Below are 24,722 nucleotides of genomic sequence, written 5' to 3'. Positions count from 1 at the left end.
CAAACGACTCTCTTCGCCCCAAGTTTAAAGCTCTTACTGGAAGAGAACCGCAAATGCTGTCATCGATCAGGGGCAGATCTGCTGACTCTGAGGCTCTCAACAACCACTCCCCACCCATAAACAGCACTGGGCCAAGTGGGGCTGTGCACTGGGGTGAGGCAGCAATGTGTGTGTTTCAGCAGCATGTGTTTGTTTGTGTGTGTACCTGTGTGTGGTTTGTGGATGTTTGTGCCCAGTTTTGGATAATGTGGGGTCTGACTGAAAGGTATGAGCATTATTTACAAACAAATGGACTACTGGGAGACTTTACAAATGTGTGGTTTGGATGAGAATCTGTGAGTTATGAATGCGTACACGGCAAGGTTTTTTTCCTTCTTCACCACATCCCCTCATGTGTATTTATGACACCACTGACAGTGCTGCCTGTCAGTATTTACAGAAAACACAGCATGTTGTGTGTGTGTAACCAGCGTTGAAGAACAATGAAGACATAAACATTGATCGATCCAAAGTCGCACCTCCACCCCGATGTTACTGTTGCTAGGTCGGACAAGCTTTACAAAAAGAAACATGGCAACGGTGGTTCCATTTAGCGGGATGCCACTTCAAGAAGCCTACAGCAAAGACTACAACATGCAATGGAGGGATTAGTTCATGGCGTTGGCTTTTATGAACAAGGCATAACCGCACAAACTAAAGCTTATGGTCTTGACAAAAAAGGGAAAAGACACACATGCTTTGCATACCGAGACGATCAGTGCGTCTCCTTTTCCCCTTCTGGGGATCTGTAAAGTATCTTTTACTTATCTTATTACTGACTAAAGACTATTTGGTGACCTAGTCTCTCTTTACTGTACAAAGTGACTTCAAAGCAGCATGTAGCTTTACAGAGATAATATGCGTAAAAGGACTGTTAGCCCTGATCTTTGCTGGCTAACTATAATTCAAGACATCTTGAAAATATGTCAGCAACCAACCTGTCTGTCCTTTTCCATTTAGGGTTACCACAGAAATAAGGAGAAAGAAAAGCTGACTGACATACGTGATCTGATATTAACTGCTCTTGATGTACTTAGCTACTTAGTTAACATCTTAAGATGTGTCTTTAATGTGAAGACTGTGACAGTCCCCCCGCCACATCTTTTAACCATCTTCAAACTTTGCTTTCCTTTTCAACATAGGCGAGCCAGCCATACAACATGTCAAAGTATTCTCAAAGTCAACTCCTGGCCTGTTGTTGCTTCAGGACCAATGATGTGGGGAAAGATCACTTGTACTGCTGTTTGCAGCAGTGCAGAAAACTACTTGAAAAAGCAGCAAATTAAGATTGTTTTTGCCATTAAATCAACAATTTAACATGTCAAAGAGCTGCTGGAGGACTGGATATACAACTGACAAAACACATTTAAGTATCCAGTTTTATATCATACCGGCTGAGGAATGTCTGCAATATACACTTCATCACAGGTGACAAGAATGCACAAATCTCTTCCTAATAAGCTGTATAATAATGGTATGATAAAGATACTCTGAGTCTGTGTGTCTTGGAGTTTGGTGGATGACAGATCCAGGTTTGGCCAGTTTAAAGTACTTTACTTGTATTTGTATGAATTAATCATTTTAAAAGTAGTAGTATGATGTAAGACAACCTAGGGCATGATTGAGGGCTACTTTTCCCCCTTATCTCGATTTAGATCACCATAAAGGGCTTTAATATTGTTAAAACAATATCAAAATGTAACTCAAGGTTGTGAAATTAACCAGAAAGGATGAAAAAAAAACGAAACTTACTAATTGTGTAAATGCAGTCTACAGCTTCTGTAAACTGGACAAAAATATCAAAACTAAATTTCAATTTACAAATAAAGTTTTAAAAATAGTGTGCACAAGATTACATGTATTCAACCTCAGCTCTTTATTACTTGCACTTACATTCAGGTAATATTCACTGCACTCACAGTGATGACGATAACAATATGTGACAATTCCTATACGTGTATATTAGAGGCATTTGGTCATTAGTATGTATATGGTACCAGCAACTAGCAAACACACACATCATGAGTTCATGGATCACACCATGGGAAACACTGGGAAGAAACAGGGAGGCGACCAGAAGTGTCCTGAGACAAGTGGTGTCCTGAAATCTAATTAAATTAAAAATAGCGTCCACAGTCTGGGGAAAGACAAAATGTGTTCTCTGCATCAGAAGACTCCTCTCTCCCTCCCTTCCCCTCTCCTGTTCCTTTTTTGCCTATAGTGCATCTGCACTCCTTCAAATATCCTCTCACATGGAGAAAAGAATCAAACACGAACACACAAGACCTACAGTCATGTTCAAAGGGTAAATCTTTCTCTTAGAGGTCAACTCAAGTGTGTTGCTGACTAAGCAAACACAGTGTGTGGATGGGAGGAGAGGTTACAGAATGAGCAATGTCTCATTAACAGTTTACCGATGCCCAGCATGCAGAGCTATGTGCCATATGTTCATGAATGTAAAACATAATAAATTCCATGGATTTGGAGAGGGTTTTGGAAACTTGATGAGAAAATTTGAAGAGACAAACATCTTATTGTTATTGTTAAGTCTGAGCTTTGTGTAGGTCATCCTCAAAACGGCATAAGGATATTCAGAAATTCTTTTATTTGGTGCATTTTTGGCTTTATTAAATAGGACAGAAGATTGATAGCATGAAAGGGGGAGAGAGAGGGGATGACATGTAGCAAAGGGCCGCGAGCTGGAATCAAACCCGCGACTGCTGCGGCAAGGACACTGTCTTCATATATGGAGCGCCTGCTTTATCCACTGAGCCATCGGACGTCCTGATATTCAGAAATTCTTACAGAAATTCACAATCCAACTATAAAGAGATTTCAGTTACTCAGTGAACAGTGTCGATTTGGAGACAGAAAAATCTGCTGTTGATGCAAACTTCCCAACCTGGCACGATTACAATAAAGGATGCAAATGTCAGGCAATTTCCTTAATTGACTGTGCCACATTGATCGATATCTGATCAATCACTAAAGGTTATAAAATCTATGATTTTCTATGAAAGCTTCCATTGTGATGGGATATGTTTACAGCACAATTTAAACACAATGAACATAAGTTAATTATTTAAATCATAAATGGACTAAAATGTAATGATGCCAAAAATATATATGACTAAACAGAATAACTCTGTATAATATAAAAGGCCTTACTGGAGGAAATAAAGAGGATAAGACTACATGCAGGGCACAAAGCAAAGACTAAACCATTCTTATGTCGATAAAAAGAGTCGTAGCCTACTGATGCCTACACCCTGTGGTTGAGTGGAGGGTATATACTCAAGTTTACCGGGTATGTCCACCTCTTTTTCTGTCCGTTTACTCAAGTATCAGTCAAATAACTATTGGAATATATATACCCAACTACCTATAATATACTCAACTTATCATCTACTATTACACCACTGCCTACACCGAGCAGAAAAATAAAATCTCCTGCCAACATACTCTAATGTCTCACTTTTTAAAAATTTAAATCAGTTTAATGAAATTTAATGAAAATGTTCTGGTACAGGATGTAGAAATCCTCCGTACCAGACTCTACAACTACAATAAACAAACTATACAACAAATCAATTCTACAATATATAATAATTTAGGAATATGGGCAAAACTATGTGGTCATAGATTATTCATGTGAGCAGTCTGTTACTGGTGTTGTCTTTGAGGTATAGCTCTGCACAGGAGGAACAGTAGAATAGGAGGTGGCTACAGTCAACTGGACAAATGAAAATATATAGGTAACAGATGTAGCACCACTGTGCTTGATATATTCTTGATTGTTTCAGCAGTCATTCATTGACTGATTAATCACTCATCTCCTCAGTTTAATTAATTTCCACAAACTCTGTAAAGTAGGTTGACAGAAAGTGAATTGGAGACGCTGAATTTGTCATCATTGGATTGAAGGTTTTGCTCTCCACTACAAATGGAAACAACATATCAACCGTGTAGTGCAGTAGTAGGCTTAGTGCACTACATCTGTTCACATGGATAAACATAGAGTGACTAAGGTGGTGGACAGGCAGTATGGATCCTAAAACACTGGCTATGTAACACAATGCATGGTAAAGTCTTACACATACACACACAAATCACTAAAACATTGATCTGCCTACATAATTACATGATTAAATATACATCCACACCTACTTGGGCATATGCATACATGCATAAACACACAACTCAGCAGCCTCAGCTTCACTGTTAAAAGGACTTATTTGCTGCAAAGCTGGTGAAATGTTCCTAATTCTCCACAGAGCGTACAAGAAAAAGGCACATATGCAAGAATCAGGAGGCAGAATGCAGCTGCAAGGACAGTGTGTGTGTTCCTGTGTGTGTGTGTGTGTGTGTGTGTGTGTGTGTGTGTGTGTGTGTGTGTGTGTGTGTGTGTGTGTGTGTGAGAGTGAGGAGGAGGAGGAGGAGGAATAGTGGAGCAGGGATATGGAGAGGGGCTTGCAGGGGTATGGGACAGCAGCAAAGAGAACTGAAGAGAGAGACAGAGAGAGAGAGAGATGAGGGGGTGGAGGGGGAGTGATGCAGAACAGAAAGCCAGAGATCTGCAGAGGGGAGAGAGCCAAACCTGAGATGGATGGGTAGACGGAGGGGGGAGGAGGAGGAGGAGGAGGAGGAGGAGGAGGACTGGGTAGGCATGCAGCAGAGAGGGAGAGAGAGAAACTGAGACTGAGATGAGGAGGGGGAGACAGAGAAATAAAGAGAGAGAGCTGGGTGAGATCCAAGCAGGGAAACAATAGAGACTAAATCACGGGGAGGGGGAGTTGTGCTTCTCTTAATCATCCCAGGACCCCCAGCCTGACACTGACTGCTCTGTTACTACACAAAACTGACTGTAGATTTGGACTGTAGACCTGTCAGAAGTTGGCAATAAACTTAGCAACAAAATTATTAATAAAAATAATCATTAGACGTGTAATCCAACAAAATTCATCATTTAAGATATAAATAGGGATTTCTTTTTTTTTGGTCCTCATCCTGATACGAGTCATTTAATATTGAATATCTGCCGATACAGAGTCCTGATTCGATACTTCCATTTTCTCAGATAGTAAAGCTGCTCAGTGCACTGAAATGACTTCAAAGTTATTCAAATGCATCCAATGTATAGCCTATGCTTAATAGTTCAAAAGCTCTGCAATGCAATGACAATTAAATCCCTGCACCCAAGCTGTACCCTGTTTTTTGTTTTTTAATTTATCAGTTTTTACAAAAATATACCAATCTTTGAGATAAGACTAGGACATCCCTAAAAAGGCCCAAAATGTGCTGTTTCCTGCCTCTTTTCCATGTTTGATATCATTGCAAATCAAGTACCTCAGGGTTTCAAAACATCATCTAGAGCTTAGGGAAACTGCATTAATCATTATTATATAAGATAAACAATTCATCAATTGAAAGAATTTGAATAATTGTTTGCTGGGGCCCTAAATGACCTTCATAAACAGTAACATACTGCAGACTTTTTGAGGTTTCATGAGCAGACTGGAAAGAGAACATGGCACACATACACTATCAGCTGGATTTTAGCCCGTTCTGTAACGAGCACCTGGTATTGACTAAGTGCATCTTGATTCAATTTGCAGAGGAGCAAAAAATATCAACAGTACATTCACTTTCACAGTGAGCATGGTGAAACTTTGTAATAAAAAAAGCTTAAATCTCATAAGGAACTATAATCTATTATCAATTAGCATCATATCCTCAAATATGTGCTTCTGACTGAGCTCACTGCAGTAATGTCTCATCAAACAGTGAATGACTGCAAACTCATTTCCCTGCATATTATACCATATGAAAAAAATGCGTCACCCCACTTCTTTACCTGTGTGCTGTGCTGCAAAACCCCACTTTCCCCCTCCTTACCCCACCCTCCTTCTTTATACCACCCTGGCTAGCAGTGGAAGCACACTCAACTTCCCCCTCGCCCCCACCACCACCACCCCATCCCTTCCTCACTCAGCCCAGTACAGGAGGATGCTGTGTCATCAGAGACGGAGGACTCAGACAGCACTAAAGCCTGGCTCTCTCTCTAATTTACTACACCCTGAAAAAAAAAAAAAGAATGCTGGCAAGGAGGCAGCGTATGGGAAAGGGGAAAACGGAGAGTAATGGAAGGAGACATACACACAGACATGGTGGGACATAATGTAATGGTGTGTACATTGCTACATGCTGAGACTCGGAGGTTGCTGCTTTAGCCATGAGTTCCCTTTGTGCGCTCAGTAGTCGCTGCAGAAGCCCAAACGGGAATGACTGGTCTGCTGCACACTCCTGTTATAAGACGCTCACCAAAATGCCTCAGTGAGGAGAGTGAAACCTCTGCATCAACCTGAAAGCTGTTCTTTATGCCTATACTGTGCAGCAAAGCAATTCAAGCTGAATCATCTCAACTGCATGTATATCGAACCCCCCCTCCCACACACACACACACACACACACACACACACACGTAAACACAGATGTGTGCACGTGCAAGCTAAAACAGCAGTATGCCCTCCATCCAGCCCGTCCTGCTCTTCCTGTACGACCACGGCAGCTTTAACGTTGCCTAATCACATCAGACATTTGAAAAGCCCAGGCAGTCCTCTCCCCATCACAGGGGAAAACAAGAACTGCAACGCTGCATTTCTCTTCCTCGCCACTGCCCCCTCTTCCTCTCTTTGATGCATGAGTGCTGTGATCAGGTTTCCTGCAGCTGACGGTAACACACACACACACACACACACACACACTTAGACACACTCATTGACATACAGTGCAATGGTGAGCGATAGGATGACCGTCGGTCGAGTAGAGGAGACGAGCAGCCTGGAAAGGTGAGGACAGGAACAGCGGAGCGAGAATGGACTCTAACCATGAATAGAGGCACTTCCTCAGGTGTGATAAAGGACAAACGCATTAGTGGAATAGGAAAATGATTGATGTGAATGATAGTAAAATGGAGAGGGGAGATGAGGTCTTAACCTGTGAAGCTTATTGAACTTGCTGACACAGCACACAGATAGGTATGATGAGTTAGCAGATCTAGACTTAGCTGTATGAGGAGAAGTCAGAGGCTGTATTGATACACATGTTTGTGTTAAGTAGTAGCCTATAGATGAACTATCTAGCAGTCTAAATGCCCACAACCCAATGCCTGCCTTTGGAAATTCCCTAAAAGCTTGCCCTTTAGCAAGGCACCATGACTGCACCAGTGGAGCTGCTTGGAAGCCAGAAAATAAAGGGCTTTGGCCGTGATGGGTGTATAACATGGATGTATTATTAGATCCAGGGGTGTAATGTGACAAAGTAATAATCATTTCTTACAGTACTTAAGTATCTTTTGGGAGAATCTGTACTTAACTTGTGTCAATTTTTACTTTTACTCCACTATATTTTCCCTAAGCATTTTAGTTAGTTACTACAAAATAGGGAGAGAGGGAGGGACAGATGGATGAACGACAGAATGGGAGGGAAGGGAAAGTGTATTTGGTTCTTTAAATCCTTTAAGTTGTAAAAAAAAGACCAGTTTTTGTTCAAGTGTAATGCACGTTCCATTTTTAAGGTGGTGCATGTTATGAAGAAATAAAACTTGAATTAATTCTCAGGATTCTGACCGCTTGTTTTGTTGTTAATATAATTTACTTGTACCTTTAATCTCAATACTTAAGTACATTAAATATTATAAAATTCCTTTTGATACTTAAGCACAGTAAATATCAGATACTTTTAGACCTTTACTTGAGTAATATTTTAATATGTGACTTTAAGTTTTCACAAAAACATTTTCTGTTAAGAAATCTGAACTTTTCTATAGCTTTCAGGTACTTCATCCACCATTGACTAGATCCGGGTACAGGACCTTAAGATGGCACCTATAAAGTCCGATGAGATTTGCTAGTCTAACGCATATGCCAATTAAGTTTCTAGCTTCCGGGTTTACTTTATTTATGCGCAGTGGTGTCTCTCCCTCTTATTCTGATGATGTCACAGATTTCTGAATCCCTTTTCTTAGCTTGAGGCAAGCTTTACAAACATAAAACCTCCACTGATCGAAATTTTGCAAACAGGAAGAGTCAAAATTGACCTTGTTTACAGATGTCTCCTTTAGAGCAGTGTTCTATGGGGAAGATGCTTTTTAGGCCGCAGGAGATTTTTTCCACTGCAATACTGCAAGTAGCAACGGGGGGAAATGGTAAGTAGGGCTGAGCTCAACTACCTTCCAAGGTCATGAATATATTTCTTTAAAATCCAAAACATTTTTTGATAATTATTGGGGGAAGCACATTCGTATCCTAATGGATCTCACCCTGAAGGGCTGTTCACACTGAGAACAATTATGCCCTTTTCCACCAAAACATTTGTGCATGTAGGTGGTATTTTAAAACACGGGAAAACCACTAAAACTAGGCAACAAACTCCTTTCCTATTGCCTGTAGGCCAGTGTACAGGGCTCTGCAGTTGACGAGTATACCTCTGTGTGTGTGTGTGTGTGTGTGTGTGTGTGTGTGTGTGTTTTTTGTTTTTGTTTTTGTTTTTTTTGCCTGGTGTGTCGGTGAGGGTGTGACACTGGTTACTTTTTAAAGAAAATCTCTTTCTCATTTGGTGCCGACTAATTTTGAACAATATTCAAGTGCTGCTTAGACAGAAACAGGCAAAACTCTAATCTAATCTAAAATGAAGGTGTTTACCCAGATGTTATATTCCCATCACTGGTGGTGGACTCAGCCATCCACTTGAGATAGAAGGATTTTTAAAATAATATATTTTTAGTTATTCTGATAGTTACCCTTTTTCTTGTGGATGGCCCTTAACACTCATTAGGCATGTTGGCATAACATCCTCAAGTGTACCTGCAGAAATCATTAATTATCCAACAATCATGCCACTGGGATATTGTAACAGCGAAAGGAATAATCTCTCCAATGGCACTTAATACTGGCTAAAATCATTTGGAAATAACATTCACTTCATAAATGACCTCTTTTTTTGTTTTGAGGGTGACCCTGTCAAACTGCTAATATATTTCAAATTATATTATTATATCATATTTCACAACTCTTGCCAAAAACCATTAGCAAAAAATATAAATTGGGATTCCATTTGGGATTCCAAGGTTCTGAACAATTAGGTTATGTAAATTTATATAATATATATGACTGACTTTATGATAAAAAAAAAACTTTTTTAAAACAAATGATTTATCAATACTACCATACCCTAATTGAGGAAGAGAGGCACATTCAGGATTTCTGGGGGTTTAACATTGTGATGGATGTCATGTCCGGTTAATTGCATTGTTGCTTACATGAAGTATAAAAAATAGTGCTTTGAAGCTTTGTGCAAAAAGGCAGCATTTATACACTAAAAATATGATGTAAAACTTTGAGACTCTTTATCATAATTTACTGTGTTTACTCATCTGAATGAGATTTCATCTAAGTGTTTGTACATAGAGCCTTGGAAGCCAATCTGTTTTGCTCGAATCACAATGCATCCTCATACCTAAAACTACAGAATAGGTTTGTTGCCAATGAGTCCCAAGAACAGCATATACGACTGTCCAATATTGCCTGTTGGCGCACATACAGTCTTACTTTTCAGCCTGTGGTTAATGATGTGAAGCAGCTGCAGTTAACACAACAAAAATTACATGTTTAGGTTAAGGAAAATGATCATGGTTTGGGTCAAACTTAATATGTTTGTTACACTTACTTTTGGTTTTACACAGGACACTAACACCAGTCTCCTGGGTGAAAGTCCTTTGTTTATGGTTAGGGGGTTAGGGTTAGACTTCCCTGAGTTTCTTCTTTGCTCCTGTCATAATTACTATGGTTGCTAGAGGCTGCCGCCTAACAACAAACATGGATATGGGTGGTAATAAGTTGCTTGCACAGATGACTTTAAAGGCTGGAAGAATAATAAGACAAGAATGCATCTCTCCCTGTGGCCACCACAGAACCAGGGCTTTGGATCAATAGCTCACAAAAGGCACATACATTTGATATTTTCATCCGCCCTTCGTGGGAGTGCTGCTGGCTGAGATTGCCAGTCCTGCTGACTGGGCTTCTCGCTGCTGTACAGGCTGCAGATTCTCTTACACATTATCACTGCCACCACACAGGAGACTGGCTACTCCACATGTCTGCACAGCTGGAGACATTACAGCATACTCCTGCCCTTTTCTCTCCACTTCCTGTCCTCTCCTGCCGTCTTCTGCCTTCACTCGTCAGTCTTCTTTCGCTAGTGCAGAGCTATAATGTAAGGGTACAGCCAAGCTAGAGTTTGAGTGGCGTGGGACTGAGGCCTTACATGCCTTGAAGTCTCTGACTAATAAAATGCATAATTTGGAAAGAAAATAGCATGATTGGGGTTTATGGCACCTGAAAAAAATATCTGACTGCGTGACATGTCTGAGGTGAGCAATCGCAATATGATCTTGAATAATAACACTGATTTGACCTTCAACGCTGTTATGTAATAACATTTTGAGATGTGATTTTTGGATGTGCTTATCTCTCTTAAATCTCCCAATAACACTGTGAAAAAACGAATTTGAAATATGGAAAACACTGGAAGATTAGGTCTGATAAAAACAGGGTTGCCGCATATAAAAAGGTTGAGAGAAATAACACAGATTGCCATGTTGCAGGAAATTTTTCAAAATACACATACAATGTTGCTCTGTCATAAGCTTAGCTGTGGTTTAAGGTGTGGGATGGGTTCAAATCTGAGATGTCTGTCAAAGTCACATGATCATTTAAACCCCACTCCTTTACTCTAAGAAGCAGCAATTTAAACTGCACTGGTGTAGTTTAATCACTGTGTCTCAGGTTTAACTAAAACCTGCTGGAGACATAATTTAGCTCAGGTTTAAGGTCATAATGTTCAATATAAGGACAGATACAAAATAAAATTTCAAATATTTTACTGTGTTTTTTTAAGTGGCAAACTTATACAATTGTGCAATTACTTTTAAAAAGGTGTTGCTTCTTCATTTCATTGTTGATGCCAGAAAAAAAGGTTCATGTTTATCTGATAAACAGAAGTCATTAGTTACCGTAACAGAGGGCCACAAGTGTAGCGCCCCCAGTGACGACATGTGATCAGTGTACCAGGAATGCATAGGTCACAGAAACAAATAATCATGTATGTGTATTTGTCTCATATTTGCAGGGAGATAGCGTCTTAATGTTATTCCTAGGTAAAATTGGTCAAGGATGAGAGTTTCAATAATTGCGCATCAGTCGCATAAAATGTTGTTGTTGTTGTTGTTGTTTTGAACAAAAACAATTTAAATTCCTTTGGAATAATAAACCTGGTGAGATTAAAGGACAATACATATATAACTTACATGATAATGATGGATTAAATCTAAAACCCATCGCAACAATGAATTTATCCCAACAAGCATCCTGGATGAATTATATTTGCCATAAAAGTCTCTGGATTACAAGTCAAAACGCATCTTCTGATACTTGGTCCTTGACAGCACACTCTTCCCCTTTTATCAGCTAAAATCTCACCACTGTGAATGGCTGTTTAAAGTAATATTAGTGAATCTCTCCCTATTTTAAAGATGCATTGAAGGCTTGGTTGAGATTCCAGTATTCCAGTATTATTCAGACACCTCAGAAGATATCCAAAATCAAGTACTCTGGATGAACTTAGGGCTGTTAACATATGGGAAGCCCTTCAGAGAAATGGAATTGTTTTTAGAAACAGTCCATACAAAACAGCATGTGTGATTTCTCCTTACCTTGCTTATCTTGGAGAAATTATCCCACTGAATGTGTGAAGTGAATTACTTTATTATTTATGACGACTGAATCGCCAGGTAAAATCATAATTCAAAATAACAAAGATCAAAACCAGACATTAGCTTAGAAAGTGTCAACCTCTAAAGTCTGTCCGGACAAATCAGCAACTGCAACTTAAGTAATAATAATAAGTTTTATGAATGTACTTCCCAATGTATTATCCACATTTGTCTTCTTAAACACTTAGTGTTTTTGGTTATAAAAACTTAGCTCTTAGTTCTTTACCTTGTTGGTCGTGTATCCCACCACACAGCAGCTTTTGGGCATTTCTCAGTTGTTTGTGAGCAGACCAAAGTGACAAAGATGCAATTATTTTCCCCTCCAGTGTGGGTGGGGCTTATTTTCACTCTCTCTCTGAAAGTTGCAAGTTTGGGCCAACAGGTCAAACTTTGCCACTGAACATTTTTTTAAACTTACACTTTGAAGTATAATATAGCGGGTTCTGGCTAAAAACTGTCCCACAGTCATAAATGCAATAATTCTGTTAGATAGATCATTGTTTTTATCTGCTCAGTCAAAAAATAAATCTGAATATAAATTTCCTTAAAAAATTGCAAAGGCAATCACTTATAGAAAAATGAATTGCTCAAAATCACAACAAAGTAGGACAACATGACATGAAATGGGAAAAAATGTTCTAGTAAAGAGAGGGAGTACAGAAAACTCTGAATATGCTTGACCTGTCATAAGTATATTACAGTTTTTAAATGCACAGGTACAACCGACTAAATTATCTAAACTAATTGAGGGGATCCTATTTAACTTATTTTGCCTTTTCCAATTTATTTTCTTTTTGGTTTATTTTTGTCATTTCATTGCTGTAAAAAGCAATATATCACATAATATTGCAGCAATACAGATAAAATGATGATAACAATGATAATTACACTGCCCCAGTGCATGCTGGGACATAGCACCAGTGATCTGAAAGTATATTTTGTCACAATAGAATTGAATTAGCTGTAGTATCGATGGCACATAAACATCACGGTTTATATGTCCTCTCCTCCTGCTGTTGCATCATCTTTACCGTGCATTAACACAGATCATAATCAACACTGCAGAAACCTTTGAGAACCACCACTGCCACAGCACTGCATTTCACAACAACCCTGCAGTGTTGCAGGAGCAGAGCCACTACGTCCCTCTGCCTCTGCTTCGTTTGTACAGGTTTACTAAAAAAAAATCACAGGCCCTGTATGATTTAATAATGCAGCGACTGTCTCTAGGCCCCTGCAGCAGCGACTAAAAAGTGCTCAAAAGCTCTTAAATGTCTCAAGGTCATCTTTGCTATTATTATATGCTGATCTCAGTAGCAAATACAATAACTTACACTCTGAATTAATTGCTATGAAACCTGAATCTGTAATGACAGTGAATTTCATGTGTAAGTTTAGTATACAAGGCAATTACACATGAGAAAAAAAACAAAGACCAAGCTCATTTAAAGGTTCAACTCAACAGCTGATAATATTACATCTCACTATCTGTAAACCTTAAACTACCTAAAGCAAATTCTCCTTCATTTGAGTATTTGGGTGAAAAGTGGGTGGAGCATTTGGCCTGTGTGACAAACTCACTTTCGTGTTTAGGTAGTATGGATCCAAATCCTCCAGCGGTGTGCCCGACATTCCATCAGGAACATCGCCGTAGATGAACGGCAGGCTCTTCCCAGCCTCCAGGTCACTGTTGGGCTTGGGTTCATTCTCGTCGGACGTGTCGCGGTGACTACTGTCCGATCTGGGCTTGGGTGGCTTCTTGTTCTTCTCGTCATTGATGCGCTTCTCGATGTTAGCGAGCGACTCCGGGGTGAATTTCTTGAAGCTGTCAGGTCCTGGGGGTGCAATAAGGGGTGCGGCCATGTTTTCATCCTGCAGCTATTTCCTCTTTATTTGTTTTCCATCCCAGACATCCAGCTCTGAGAGGGAGAGAGGGACACAGAGAGAGAACGTAAAGAAGAGTGGGCATAAGGTGCTGATCTAAGAGGAAAGTCATGGATGAAATGAAATGAAAAAAAGAAGAAACACATTTTAATATAATGTCTATTTTTTTTTAATTATCAGTGTGATTTTATGGAAAACAAAGGGTTGTGGTTAAACTGGTTAACATATTGATATATCAGACCAGTTGTTTTGCATCCCTCCTCAGTGCCAGTGTTTCTTAAAGCCTTGCAGATGGAATTTTCTAGTTCTGCCAGGGAACGCAAACAAAGCAAAATAAAGCTGAAAAAGTGCACACATTTGGAACGTGGGCCAGTAGGCACTATTTCTGCTCTCTCCATCAACCTTAATGACTAAAGCACTGATCCTGGATCCCTGAGAGCTAGACTCAGGTACCCAGCACAAACAAGAAACAGCACTGAAGTCCCTTCTGCGCTCACCTTTGTGACCCCAACAACAAGGAAATGTGACATGTTGCTGTTTGTGTGTTATTGCTCAGAAATGATGGACTCTTAATCCCACCAGAAAGTCATCTGCCTGACTTTTCCCTTCACAGATTTCTTTCTCAGGACATTCTCTTTGTATCTAACCATTGCAAAATGCAGCATTTGGAGTTCTGGTGATGATATTAAGAATGAATGAATGTGATGTGAATGTAGCATTGCTGGTCTCCCTGTGAAAAGACATTTAGGTCTGCAGCAGCTTTGAGCACGTTACTTTAGCTTGGATGTCTCTCTGATTGAGTCCAAACTGCTCTCATCGACAATACATATAAAATAGTGGTAAAGTGGCTACCAGCACCCACCGTCACACAAGCCTATTACATGCTACAGAACCTGATCTGTGCAAAAGGACAAGGAGCCAAACAATCTTAATGCCAACCAAATAAAAACAATACAAAACACAGCAAGAGGCCTTGATATACATATAACTTCTCATGAAGTTCTTATATTGAATATGCAACACTAGACTCTGCACTGTCACATACATGTATCACTTACGTCTGTTTGGTTCGAGTTAACTTCTGCCATGTACTTATCATTGATCTAAAGTACTGATAAAGTAAGTAATATGAGACCAAATATATTTGATTTATCATAATATCGTAAGTGCCTTCTTTCCCTGTTTTAAAAGGCTACATGGCTACATTGCAGAATGGGGATGTAATTTTCTGAACTTAACAGACTGTTTTACCTGTTCTACTATTTGCCTTTTCCCATTCAGTCTATATTTTGTGAAAGCACCGATAATCAATCCTACAAATTTCATCACAATATCAATATTGAGGTATTTGGTCAAAAAAGATTATGATATTTGATTTTCTCCATATCAACCAGCCCATAATGTGGGGGGGAGGAATGGGTTCAGTATATTGCATAATCATGTTGTTATGTTATTTCATTTATTTTCTGTGACATATCCATCCACCTGCTCACTTTTTGGATTTGAGGAAAATTCAAACCTTTTAGAAAAAATTGTCACCTGTCCCATGTCTGTCTTATGTAACAGGCCACAGTGTTCATGTCCTACACCCTTTAACTGATAATTAAGCATTCCAAACTGTCCAAAGTGCCGTGAGAAAGTCCAGACTAGAAATTATTCAACCTCTGGGGCTCTGACTCGCTGTTTAAATAGTAAGGTTGTAATAACATTATCAGCTGCATCTCTCTCCTACAACAGATACATTTTTCCCCTCTCCGATTGGCTCGTTGCCATGCTGTTTGACACAACATTTTGACAGTCAAGTCACAGTTCAGGCTATCAAAGACAAAATCAGACAGTTTGTGCAAAATTCATGGAGACAACGACAAAGGGTACAGACCTGGAAATAAATCAGAAATAAATCAGTAGAAATCCACAGGCGGATATAGATCCAACAAGCCAGTATCTTGGAGGAAATAAAAAAAAAAAGCACAGCCAACCAGGAGAGGGATGAAGTCCGATTCAAGTAACTCAACCTCGGCACAACCTCCAAGTCTCCTTCCACCAATGCTACATCAATTGATCTGCCGTCAAGGTGATTCAAACCGGGATGCAATAGCATGACCAGCAGTGCATGTGCACATGTTATACACGACGCGGAGATGATCCTGAACACAGGCAAACTGCAGGGCGACCGCGGGAAACTGCCCGAAAATGCTGCAGATGATGCTCAGTGGTGTCCTGTAACTCACTAGGTCATATGTGAAACACGATCAGAAACGCAACACGTTTTAATTCATTTTGTTAAAAAAAAAACTGCTCGGATCACTTTTTAAATCAATTCTATATGCGCACAATAGGCACCAAAATGCGCGCAGCCTCTCTCGGTTCTGTTAAATCCGTTATGAGTCAAGTGAGTCCGGAAATTGACGGATGACAGTAAAAATTAAAAACTCCTGTAGCCTCGTTTGCCTCCCAAGAAAACGAAAATCTCGTTTCGTCCGGCTCAGCGGCGTTTAGCAAATGCTCCTACGCTGCGTCCTCTGCGCGGAGCAAAGACATCCAAACGCACCAAAGCCTCCGTCCCGTCACCTGGAAAAAGCTTAATATTGCGCTCTCTGCACTGTGATAATGACCTGACATCTGATGGAGCAAACCGGACACGGCGGCGACACAGTGCGAGTGAGGAGGAGGCGCACGGGGCACTTGCATCTAAGTCACATGAGCCGGTAAAAAAAAGATACCTTCCACATCCCTTATTTCCTGCAGTGATGTCTAAATGTTGCCTGTCACTAAATGTAAGTCCAAATCCACAGCATCACTGAGGATAGGTGTGCCCAACAGGCCCAAGTCCAGCATTTCTGGGAGGATAACTTGGCAGCCAAATAGTAAGGAGGCCCCTCATATCCTGTACGGGTGGGGGCCACTTCATGTCTGAGCTGAGACAATTTCAGGTAAAGTTATGACGTCCTGACTGGAAATTTTGATGAGTTATAATAATTCAGGTTTTAAAAAAGAAAAAAACACCTCAAAAGGACGGATGAGGGATACGTAAAGACGTGAATTATGAGGCACGGGACGTTGGGCCACTGTGAGATAAACAGAAAAAGACAACCTCTAGTCGGAGAACTTTCTCCCTGTGTGGGATGAAGACCCCCCCCCCCCCGCTCCCCTTCACATTGCATGTCTTATGTGAGCGCCATTCATCGCCTGAGAGTGCATTTTAGCCTGTGTAGTCTCCAGAGAAGTCCACTGTTTAAACACCGAGGCGCGCCGTTTGTCCTATAGGGCCAAAGCCTAAAATGCTGCAGTGTGGGTTATTGCTGCTATAGGCTCGAACTAACAAACTCAGAGTGGGTCAGTTGAATGCACGAGCCGTGTCCCGACAACAACACATCCCTGGCCTCAACTCAAAGCAGACCCGCAGCATCCGCATCATATCACATGTTAAAAAAAATGATTTATTTACAGCAAAAAGAGAGAGAGAGAGAGAGAGAGAGAGAGAGAGGGAGAGAAACTAAAACGGCCTTAAGGCTGTACCACACCCGTATAATATCTCGGCGACAGACTTCTTATGGTGCAGGTTTATAAGCTGCAGAATAACAACATGATGGGGAAATTTGGGGGAGACTGCGCGAAAAGACCAGAAAAGGGTGCCGCGGCCCCTTTGAGGACTGCCAAACTAAAGACGCACCTTCCTCCTCACGCAATACAGTCTCCAAAGAGATTGCAAGAGGGAGGGGGGCGCAGAGGTGGTGTGGGGGGGTGGGGGTAGTGGTGTGGGGGGGATAAAACTATCACAGTTATAAAATACTGATAGCGAGGAGATTGCAACCTAAAATGATTCTGCAAGCGACGCATTTTTTTCGTGCACTTGGAGCATGCAGGCGAGTTATTGTGGGCACTCAGAGAAGTTTGACGTGATCTCACTTGTGTATCCCATATGCGTATGTTTCACATTCTGACACAGTGAAATGTCATCCCATCCAGCGGCAGGCCAACACCCCAAATAACCTGCCGTCTCCCTGTTTTCTACCGCGCCGCGTCACAATTCCGTGATTACCCCTTCCAAAAAAAAAAAAAAATCACATCTCATCTTCCTCGATAACCGGCACCTCGCTTACATATCTGTCCATGTACTGGCAAGGAGCCCTCCACAGACTGCTCGGAAAAGATGCTGAGAGAGGGACCGCTCTGCGGCACTGGGATGCAGTCAGTCGACAAAGTAGGACTGCGATCCATCCCGCGACACGAAATACCAGACAAAGCAGAAAACAGATTGTCTACTTACTTTTTCTCGCATTAACAGAAATCCAGACAGCTGTCACTGATCTGCAGATGTAGAAAAGAGTCGAGAGTAACTGCGGCTGTCGCCATATTGTTGCTGCTATCTTCCTTCCCAGTGCGTGCGGCTACCCTGCATAATTGATGACTCTCAGCAAATTGTTAGGGAGCGTCGGTAAATGCCTTTAGTTTCAATAACGGACAAGAGACCGCAGCATCGTAAGCAGAAAAAAAAAAACACTGTTCATGTAACAGCAGTCCGTGATATTCTGGATGGGAATGGTATTGCGATTGGCAACATATTTGTTTTCATCTGGATGTGCTATGAGAACAACGTAGGTGCGTAATAGATATTATTAGGAGAATCAGACCTGGAAGTTCTAAGACATATTTAAAACAACTGAGCTTTTTCATAAGAGTTTATTTATGGCACCTTAACATCTTGACCCATTCTTGCAATACCTTTACTTAAGTTAGATGCGAGATTTCTGAGATTTTGTGTCAAAATAATAATAATTTGACACCAGAGCTCCAAGTGTAGTATCAAAAATAATTAATTCAAAAGTTATTTTTATTTATAATATAAACCAGTGAGGCAGTTTAGTCAAGATGCATTGTTTATTCTTGATTAAAACCACCAGAGTTAAGTGGACCTATAATCAATACCAATGTGGGACGGTTAAGGTAAACCAATTGTGAACCATGTACACCTACATTTTTATCTTGCCTTAACTTTAATGGCTGCATTTGTTACACAGATTTGTGTAAAATTGATTGTTTATATGCCGTTCTTCCAGGAGACAGTTTGATTTACCAGAGTGGGAAAAGCAGGTGTTAGTAATATAATTATGGTTTTGTTCTATCAAGTGTCAGAGTAAGCCATGATAGTGTGATAGTGCACCAGTGTCCAGCATAACACCAAGATCCGCAAACTGAAGCCTAAATGGAATTTGCTAATCATTCATTGTAATTTATAAAATGTATTGTTCCAGTCCTTAATTATGATTGGCTGAGCTATGTTTATAGCCGTTGTAAAATATTCTATAAACATGTGGCTGTAATTAGGTTACATTACAGTTTCAGTATTACTGCGCCAAATAGTCACCTATTGTCATATGGGACACAAAGGTTAAGAGGGCAACTGCCAACTGATGAACCATTGACCATCTACCAGGACGACAACGGTCAGAAGTACACAACATTATCATTAAATGAATGCACACAAAAAAAGGTGCAGTTAGGGAAAGAGCCAAGGGGGGTTTATGTTTGAGCAATTGGAGAACCTACTGTGTCACTAATTTGTAAGATAAATACTTGTGTGTGTGTGTGTGTGTGTGTGTATATATAAATATTGCTGTGCAGTCCACTGACCTTTTATGAACCAAACCAATGATCTATCTAAGTTAACAGTGTAACTTAAACTAGCCAGTTGCACATTTTTATTTGTACCCTATTATTTTTACTTTTCTTTAGCTATTCTGTCATTAGCTTGTGGTGTTATTTTTGTTACAGTGTAGCCTGGTTACACAACAACTAACTGGGCGATTGAAAGTTAGCGTATTAGTTGCCAATGATTGTTATGTAATTGATTTTTACTAGGGCTGAGTATCGGTACTCGATACCTTTAAAGTATGGACCAAAATAACTCAGTACCAAGTAATACTGAAAATTCTTAAGTTAAGCGATACCTGCATTTAATCCTTTTGCGCCAAGGATCTTATCCCACATCATCGTGACTCCCCGCCAGATCGACAAACTTTCTGTTGCTGCAGTGTCCAGAGCTGCTGTTCACAAGGAATGGCCAATTCAATGTCTGAAATGAAAAATTAAACAAAGAGGTGTTCATGAGAGCAGCTATGTCCAAGTATTCTCTTCCTGTTTACAACAGCTGTAGACGTATGCAACTGACAGAACTACATTTCTTGGCAGAAGAACGATTATTTTCTATCAATAACTTATTGTATTTTCAGTTACTGTATTTTTATTTTATGAAACATTGCCAGATATAGGTGGTAATCATTTTTAGACAGCATTAAGCCCCTTATGGCCGTGGTTTATTACTTAAAACCACAGCGTCTTGTCACGTATTGCTTAAATCTACACCTGTGCTCATTTTTTCTCTGTAAATCCAGCAACCAAAATTTTAACTTCTTCTGCATGCATATTAAAAGCATCATATACTAAAACCCCTGTGGACAACAAATTAAGATAAAAATATTCTGGTACTTTTCTGAAGCATTATGATGGTTGTGGACCCAATTCTATAAATGCATGTCCTACATGCATGCACTTATGTTCACACCATGTGGGCCTTAAACAGACAGACATAAAGATTTGTATATGGGTCACTCAGCAGACGGTGTGTGACTGTATGTACATTATAGAGTGGTTTTTGTATTATAAATGTTATATAATGCCGTGTGCAGCAGGAGAAAGCTCTCTGTGTTTGTTTGCAGTTTTTAGAGTACAAACGTGCACACACTGCTCACAGTCTGTAATATAGTCCCCAGACTGATCAGGCGGACCTCTCTGTCAGCGGCTTGCATGCGCGCGCCCGAGCAAGCATCTGACGGGAGCGAGCGCTCACCTCGGGTCACAGCTGCAAGAGTCAACATCCCAAACGGACTTTCTGGGGTTACCTGGCATGTGTCTACAGGCATTGATAGACCAGGTCAAGATACCTGATAGCACGCAGGCCTACATATATATTTTGTAATCCCAACTGTGTTAATTAACATCCCCGTGTTGTTAATTGGAGGCGTGTTACTGTCCTGTTAAAGCACAATCAAGCCGCAGGCAGCCTTTGATGTTGATATTTGGTATTAAGGTGATGTTGATATGCTGTAGGGGTCGACTCATAGTGGTTATATATGGCCAATACCAATACCGATTATTAGTAGTTAATGAAACCAATAACCGTTATTTGGAACTGATATGCATTTACAATAAAAAATAAAATATTTCTGTCAATATTTAGAATTTGGAATATAACAAACTCCAACACAAAACCTTTGTTTAAATGCCTTTAGTAAATGTTTAATGAAAACTAAAACGTTCAGGTTCCCAGCAATTTTTTTTTTTTTTTTTTTATAAAGTCAAGTGAAAATCTAAATTTTAAAAAAATGAATACATCCAAATAGCTCCCTGAGGTTTTACAAAGGAAAAGTTCCTCCCATGCTGACTCTTTTTTTGCATTTTTTAATTAATCAGTTTTATCACCCATCATTACAATGACAAGCCGATACAGATAATCGGCAAAATGCCAAATATCGGCCCCAATAATCGTCCGGGCAGATAATCTGTTGACCCCTAACTTGCTGTATATTATTGATAATGAAAGTCATATTTGGTTCGTAACACGTGTATCAACAGGACCTTTAATGACTACTGTTGCCTGAAGTTTTCCTTTGTTAGCAATGATAGTATCGTAACTGAAATTTCCATCACTGGTGAGGACTGTATACATTATCAGCAATACTGACCTGATGTATGCATATTTCATTTCCTATGTCTTTCAGACCACACACCTATCCGTGATATATGCTATAATTGGGTGTACTGTATTACTGTGCTGTATCAACGAAAAATCTTTCACTAAAGAGTTAAATCTACATCCTGTCTCTTGTCTGTCCTGTCTGTGGCCCTTTGTCTAAAGCCTTTACGCTTCAGAGTGCAGAGTTGGAGGATTTTATAGGGGTGTTTTAAATCTGACCCAACAATGTCTCTATCTGGTGGACATTTTAAGAACTGCAGCTTCAGGTCTGCAGGAAATCAAAAGGCTGGCATTGTTTTTTCAGCTACTTTGCATTTTAGTATTTTAGTGCATTTCAGTACAAACAATGAACATACTTAAGATTATGACCCCATTTCCATTCATCTTTAGGCCTACATAGTGTGCTGTAGAGTGGACAAAGAAACATCAGACTCAATGTAAGACTATAGACACAGACTGTAGCCTGAAACTGTCTCTGGATTGCCCAAATCTGACTTTAGGGGACAAGGTTTCTATGCTTCTTTGCATACAGCATTGCATCAACACGCCCTGGACCCTGATAGGCGATTAAAAATGGATGTAAAAAATTCTGAAACAATATGTTTTATGTCTACAAGACAAAGGGATTGAGGCTGAGATCTAACTGCTGACTTTGCCAAATGTACCTCAAATGAACTTTCCCACTTTGATTAGAGAGAAGTGCACAGGACTGGTTTAAAGTACAGTAGAAGTACATAGCACCAGGTAAATAGTAATACAGTGACATTTTTTTTGTTTTGTTTTTGGCTCTGTACTAATTTATTAGTCCAGCTAATTGTGTTTGAAATGAAAATAAAACTGAAATAAGTGGATCCTGAGATTCTTTTTAAAAAACAGTTGTTTCAAAGGGTCAGGAATGAACTGTCACACTCAACTTTTAAACCCACATGGACAAGGACTCACAGAATAATTGCAGAAACATCTACAGTTAAATGACAAATGAGCAAACTTTGTTCTTAGATGAAGACCGTAAAGTCGAAATCTCCAGAACAACCGAGTAAATTGACCTTGAGTTGAGATTGTTTATCATATGATTATGAGGCCTGAGTGCCAACTTTATTGGCACTCAGGCCTTTATTGGCAACTTTATTTATTATTAAATAATAAACATGTGGTCATGTGGGTACTCGGTCTGGGTGCTGACCATGACACACACAGATTGTGTCCAATCCAGCTGTCCCTCAGATGCTCGATTGGACTGGAATCTCGGGGTATTGGAGGCAAGGTCGACACCTTGAGCTGTTTGTCACGCTCCTATTTTTTCACATTTTGGCTTATCTTGGATCCAGCACCCACTACTGGATGTGCGTTTTTTTTTAAAAATCTCTTCACACTCCTTGGGCCATTCATAAAAAAGTGACATGGCGCTTGTCTTGCTGCAAGGGCCACTGCCATCGATGAGTGCCATTGCCATGAAGCAGGGTCTGTTTGGGTGGGTGGTGCATGTCGAGTGGTATCCACATAAATGCCAGAGTTTCCCAGCAGAACATTACATCGGTTTTAATGTTGTGGCTGATCGACAACGTGCTCCCGTAAGAGTGGTTAGCATGTCGATCCATTTCTGCTGGCCCAAATTGTTTGCTAATCTGTTAGCCGCAATGATAATTTATAATAATTAATTTGAATAATTAATAATTGGAGCTTCGATGAACATTGAAAGTCATGAACCTTATATTCACCATTTAAGTGTATTTGTAATTTAATACACAACAAACTGTTGACCCAAAGTAACTTAATGGCTCTTTTTCACAGCAGACATGTTGACTTGTCAAAGTAGGAAAGCATAGGTGAAACTGATAATACTAATGATGGCTCAGTTCCCTTTAAGTGTGGCAAAAAGCTATTTCATTGAGGCAGCATGCACAACACCAGGTCCTCCCCTAAACGCAGCTGTCACTCATTTTATAGAATGGGCTTTTCCTGCTATGACATGTCAAAATGTCATCTGTGCAAAGGGTCGATGTTACTTAACCCTAACCAGACTGACTCATTATGTTAAATTCAGGCAGCCAGCTTAGTTAAAGACTAGATAAGCCTCAGGGGCTAAACATTAGTTGAACTTCTTCCAATGACCCTAAAAAAGAAAATCATTTGTCCTTTACTCGTCACCTGTAATGTTAGGCTTGAAAGGCGGCCTTAAAAAGTTTGTAGTTTGATCGTGTTTTCAACTATGGTTGTTAATATTGGTCAGTTTGAGCTTTTACACAAAGTTTAACTTCAGGCGAGCGAAGCCGTCTAAATGGGATGCAGCTGTCATTAACCTTTATCAAATACACCTGTGCTTTTCCCTCTATGGCACAAAAGTTAGCTAGCTTAGCTAAAAGGTTAAACTAGCTGAACACTCAGAGGCCAAAAGTTAGCCAAATTTAGGCTATAGACATGACACTAAAATACCAAAATCCTGTGTCTCCAGTACTCACTGCCTGCAATGTTAGGCTTGAGAGATGGTGTTTAAAAGTTTAGTCCACTTTCCAACAACAGCTTTTAACATTTTTCAGTTTGCACTTAGAGCTTCAAAACAGCGCGCAACTTTTACTTTGAAGCTAAAGCATGTTGCTCTGGACTTTGTGGTTCAATTTCCACTTGAGAAACAAACTTCAACCGTTATTATCAAAGAATGGCTAGTTATGTTTCTACATCTATGGCTTCAGTGTTCATTCGACCGTAAAGCTTTCTCACGGCAGACGCACGTTGACATGTCAATGTAACACAGGTGCATTTAATGACGTTAATGACAGCTGCACCCCGTTTAGAAGATGTCCTGTTGTTGTGCATGCTGGCTCACTGGAATAACTTATTACACACTTAATGGAACTAAGCCAATGTAAACAATTTCACCTGTACTTTTCCTACTATGAGAAGGAGGAGGGGGAGGGGTGGAATACCCTTTTCCTACTTTTTATACAAAAATACAAATACAAATCACATATTCATAAAGACATATACAGTGCAACTACAATAACACCAAGCCAAGGGGTACAGGTAGGAAAATAGCCAAGGTTAACAAGGCTTCCATAGACTAAATCTGAAACTTAATTTAAAACTTCAGTCAAAGTTGCTCCAACATCAGTCCTGCGAGGCCACAGTCCTCATAGCGATTGAATTCTTTGAAAACTAAAAAAATATATATTTAATAATAATATTAAAAATCAGGTAATTTTATTGTATTTTTCA

At 39.9% G+C, this 24,722-nt stretch overlaps 1 protein-coding gene across 2 annotated transcripts in view; it reads right to left on the bottom strand.

The window, feature by feature from the left end:
- scn8ab (sodium channel, voltage gated, type VIII, alpha subunit b) overlaps positions 1 to 18,144 on the bottom strand; it is a 61,811-nt gene extending 43,667 nt beyond the window's left edge. Inside the window, exons 1-2 of one of the 2 annotated variants that reach the window (XM_042499790.1) lie at positions 18,024 to 18,144; positions 13,451 to 13,788 (exon numbers count right to left, since the gene is read on the bottom strand). In XM_042499790.1, coding sequence (XP_042355724.1) covers positions 13,451 to 13,732 — 282 coding nt within the window. In that variant the 5' untranslated portion in view covers positions 13,733 to 13,788; positions 18,024 to 18,144. Of the gene's footprint in view, positions 1 to 13,450; positions 13,789 to 15,632; positions 15,662 to 18,023 lie in introns of those variants that run through there. The other variant, XM_042499798.1, reaches the window with a different exon arrangement.
- Between the last annotated feature and the right edge of the window lie 6,578 nt (positions 18,145 to 24,722).

This window comes from Plectropomus leopardus, chromosome 2 (assembly GCF_008729295.1).
Source record: "Plectropomus leopardus isolate mb chromosome 2, YSFRI_Pleo_2.0, whole genome shotgun sequence".
In the NCBI taxonomy this organism is placed as follows: domain Eukaryota; kingdom Metazoa; phylum Chordata; class Actinopteri; order Perciformes; family Serranidae; genus Plectropomus; species Plectropomus leopardus.
Note: the sequence above shows the minus strand (reverse complement) of the source record. Positions and strands in the feature narration are given on the sequence as shown.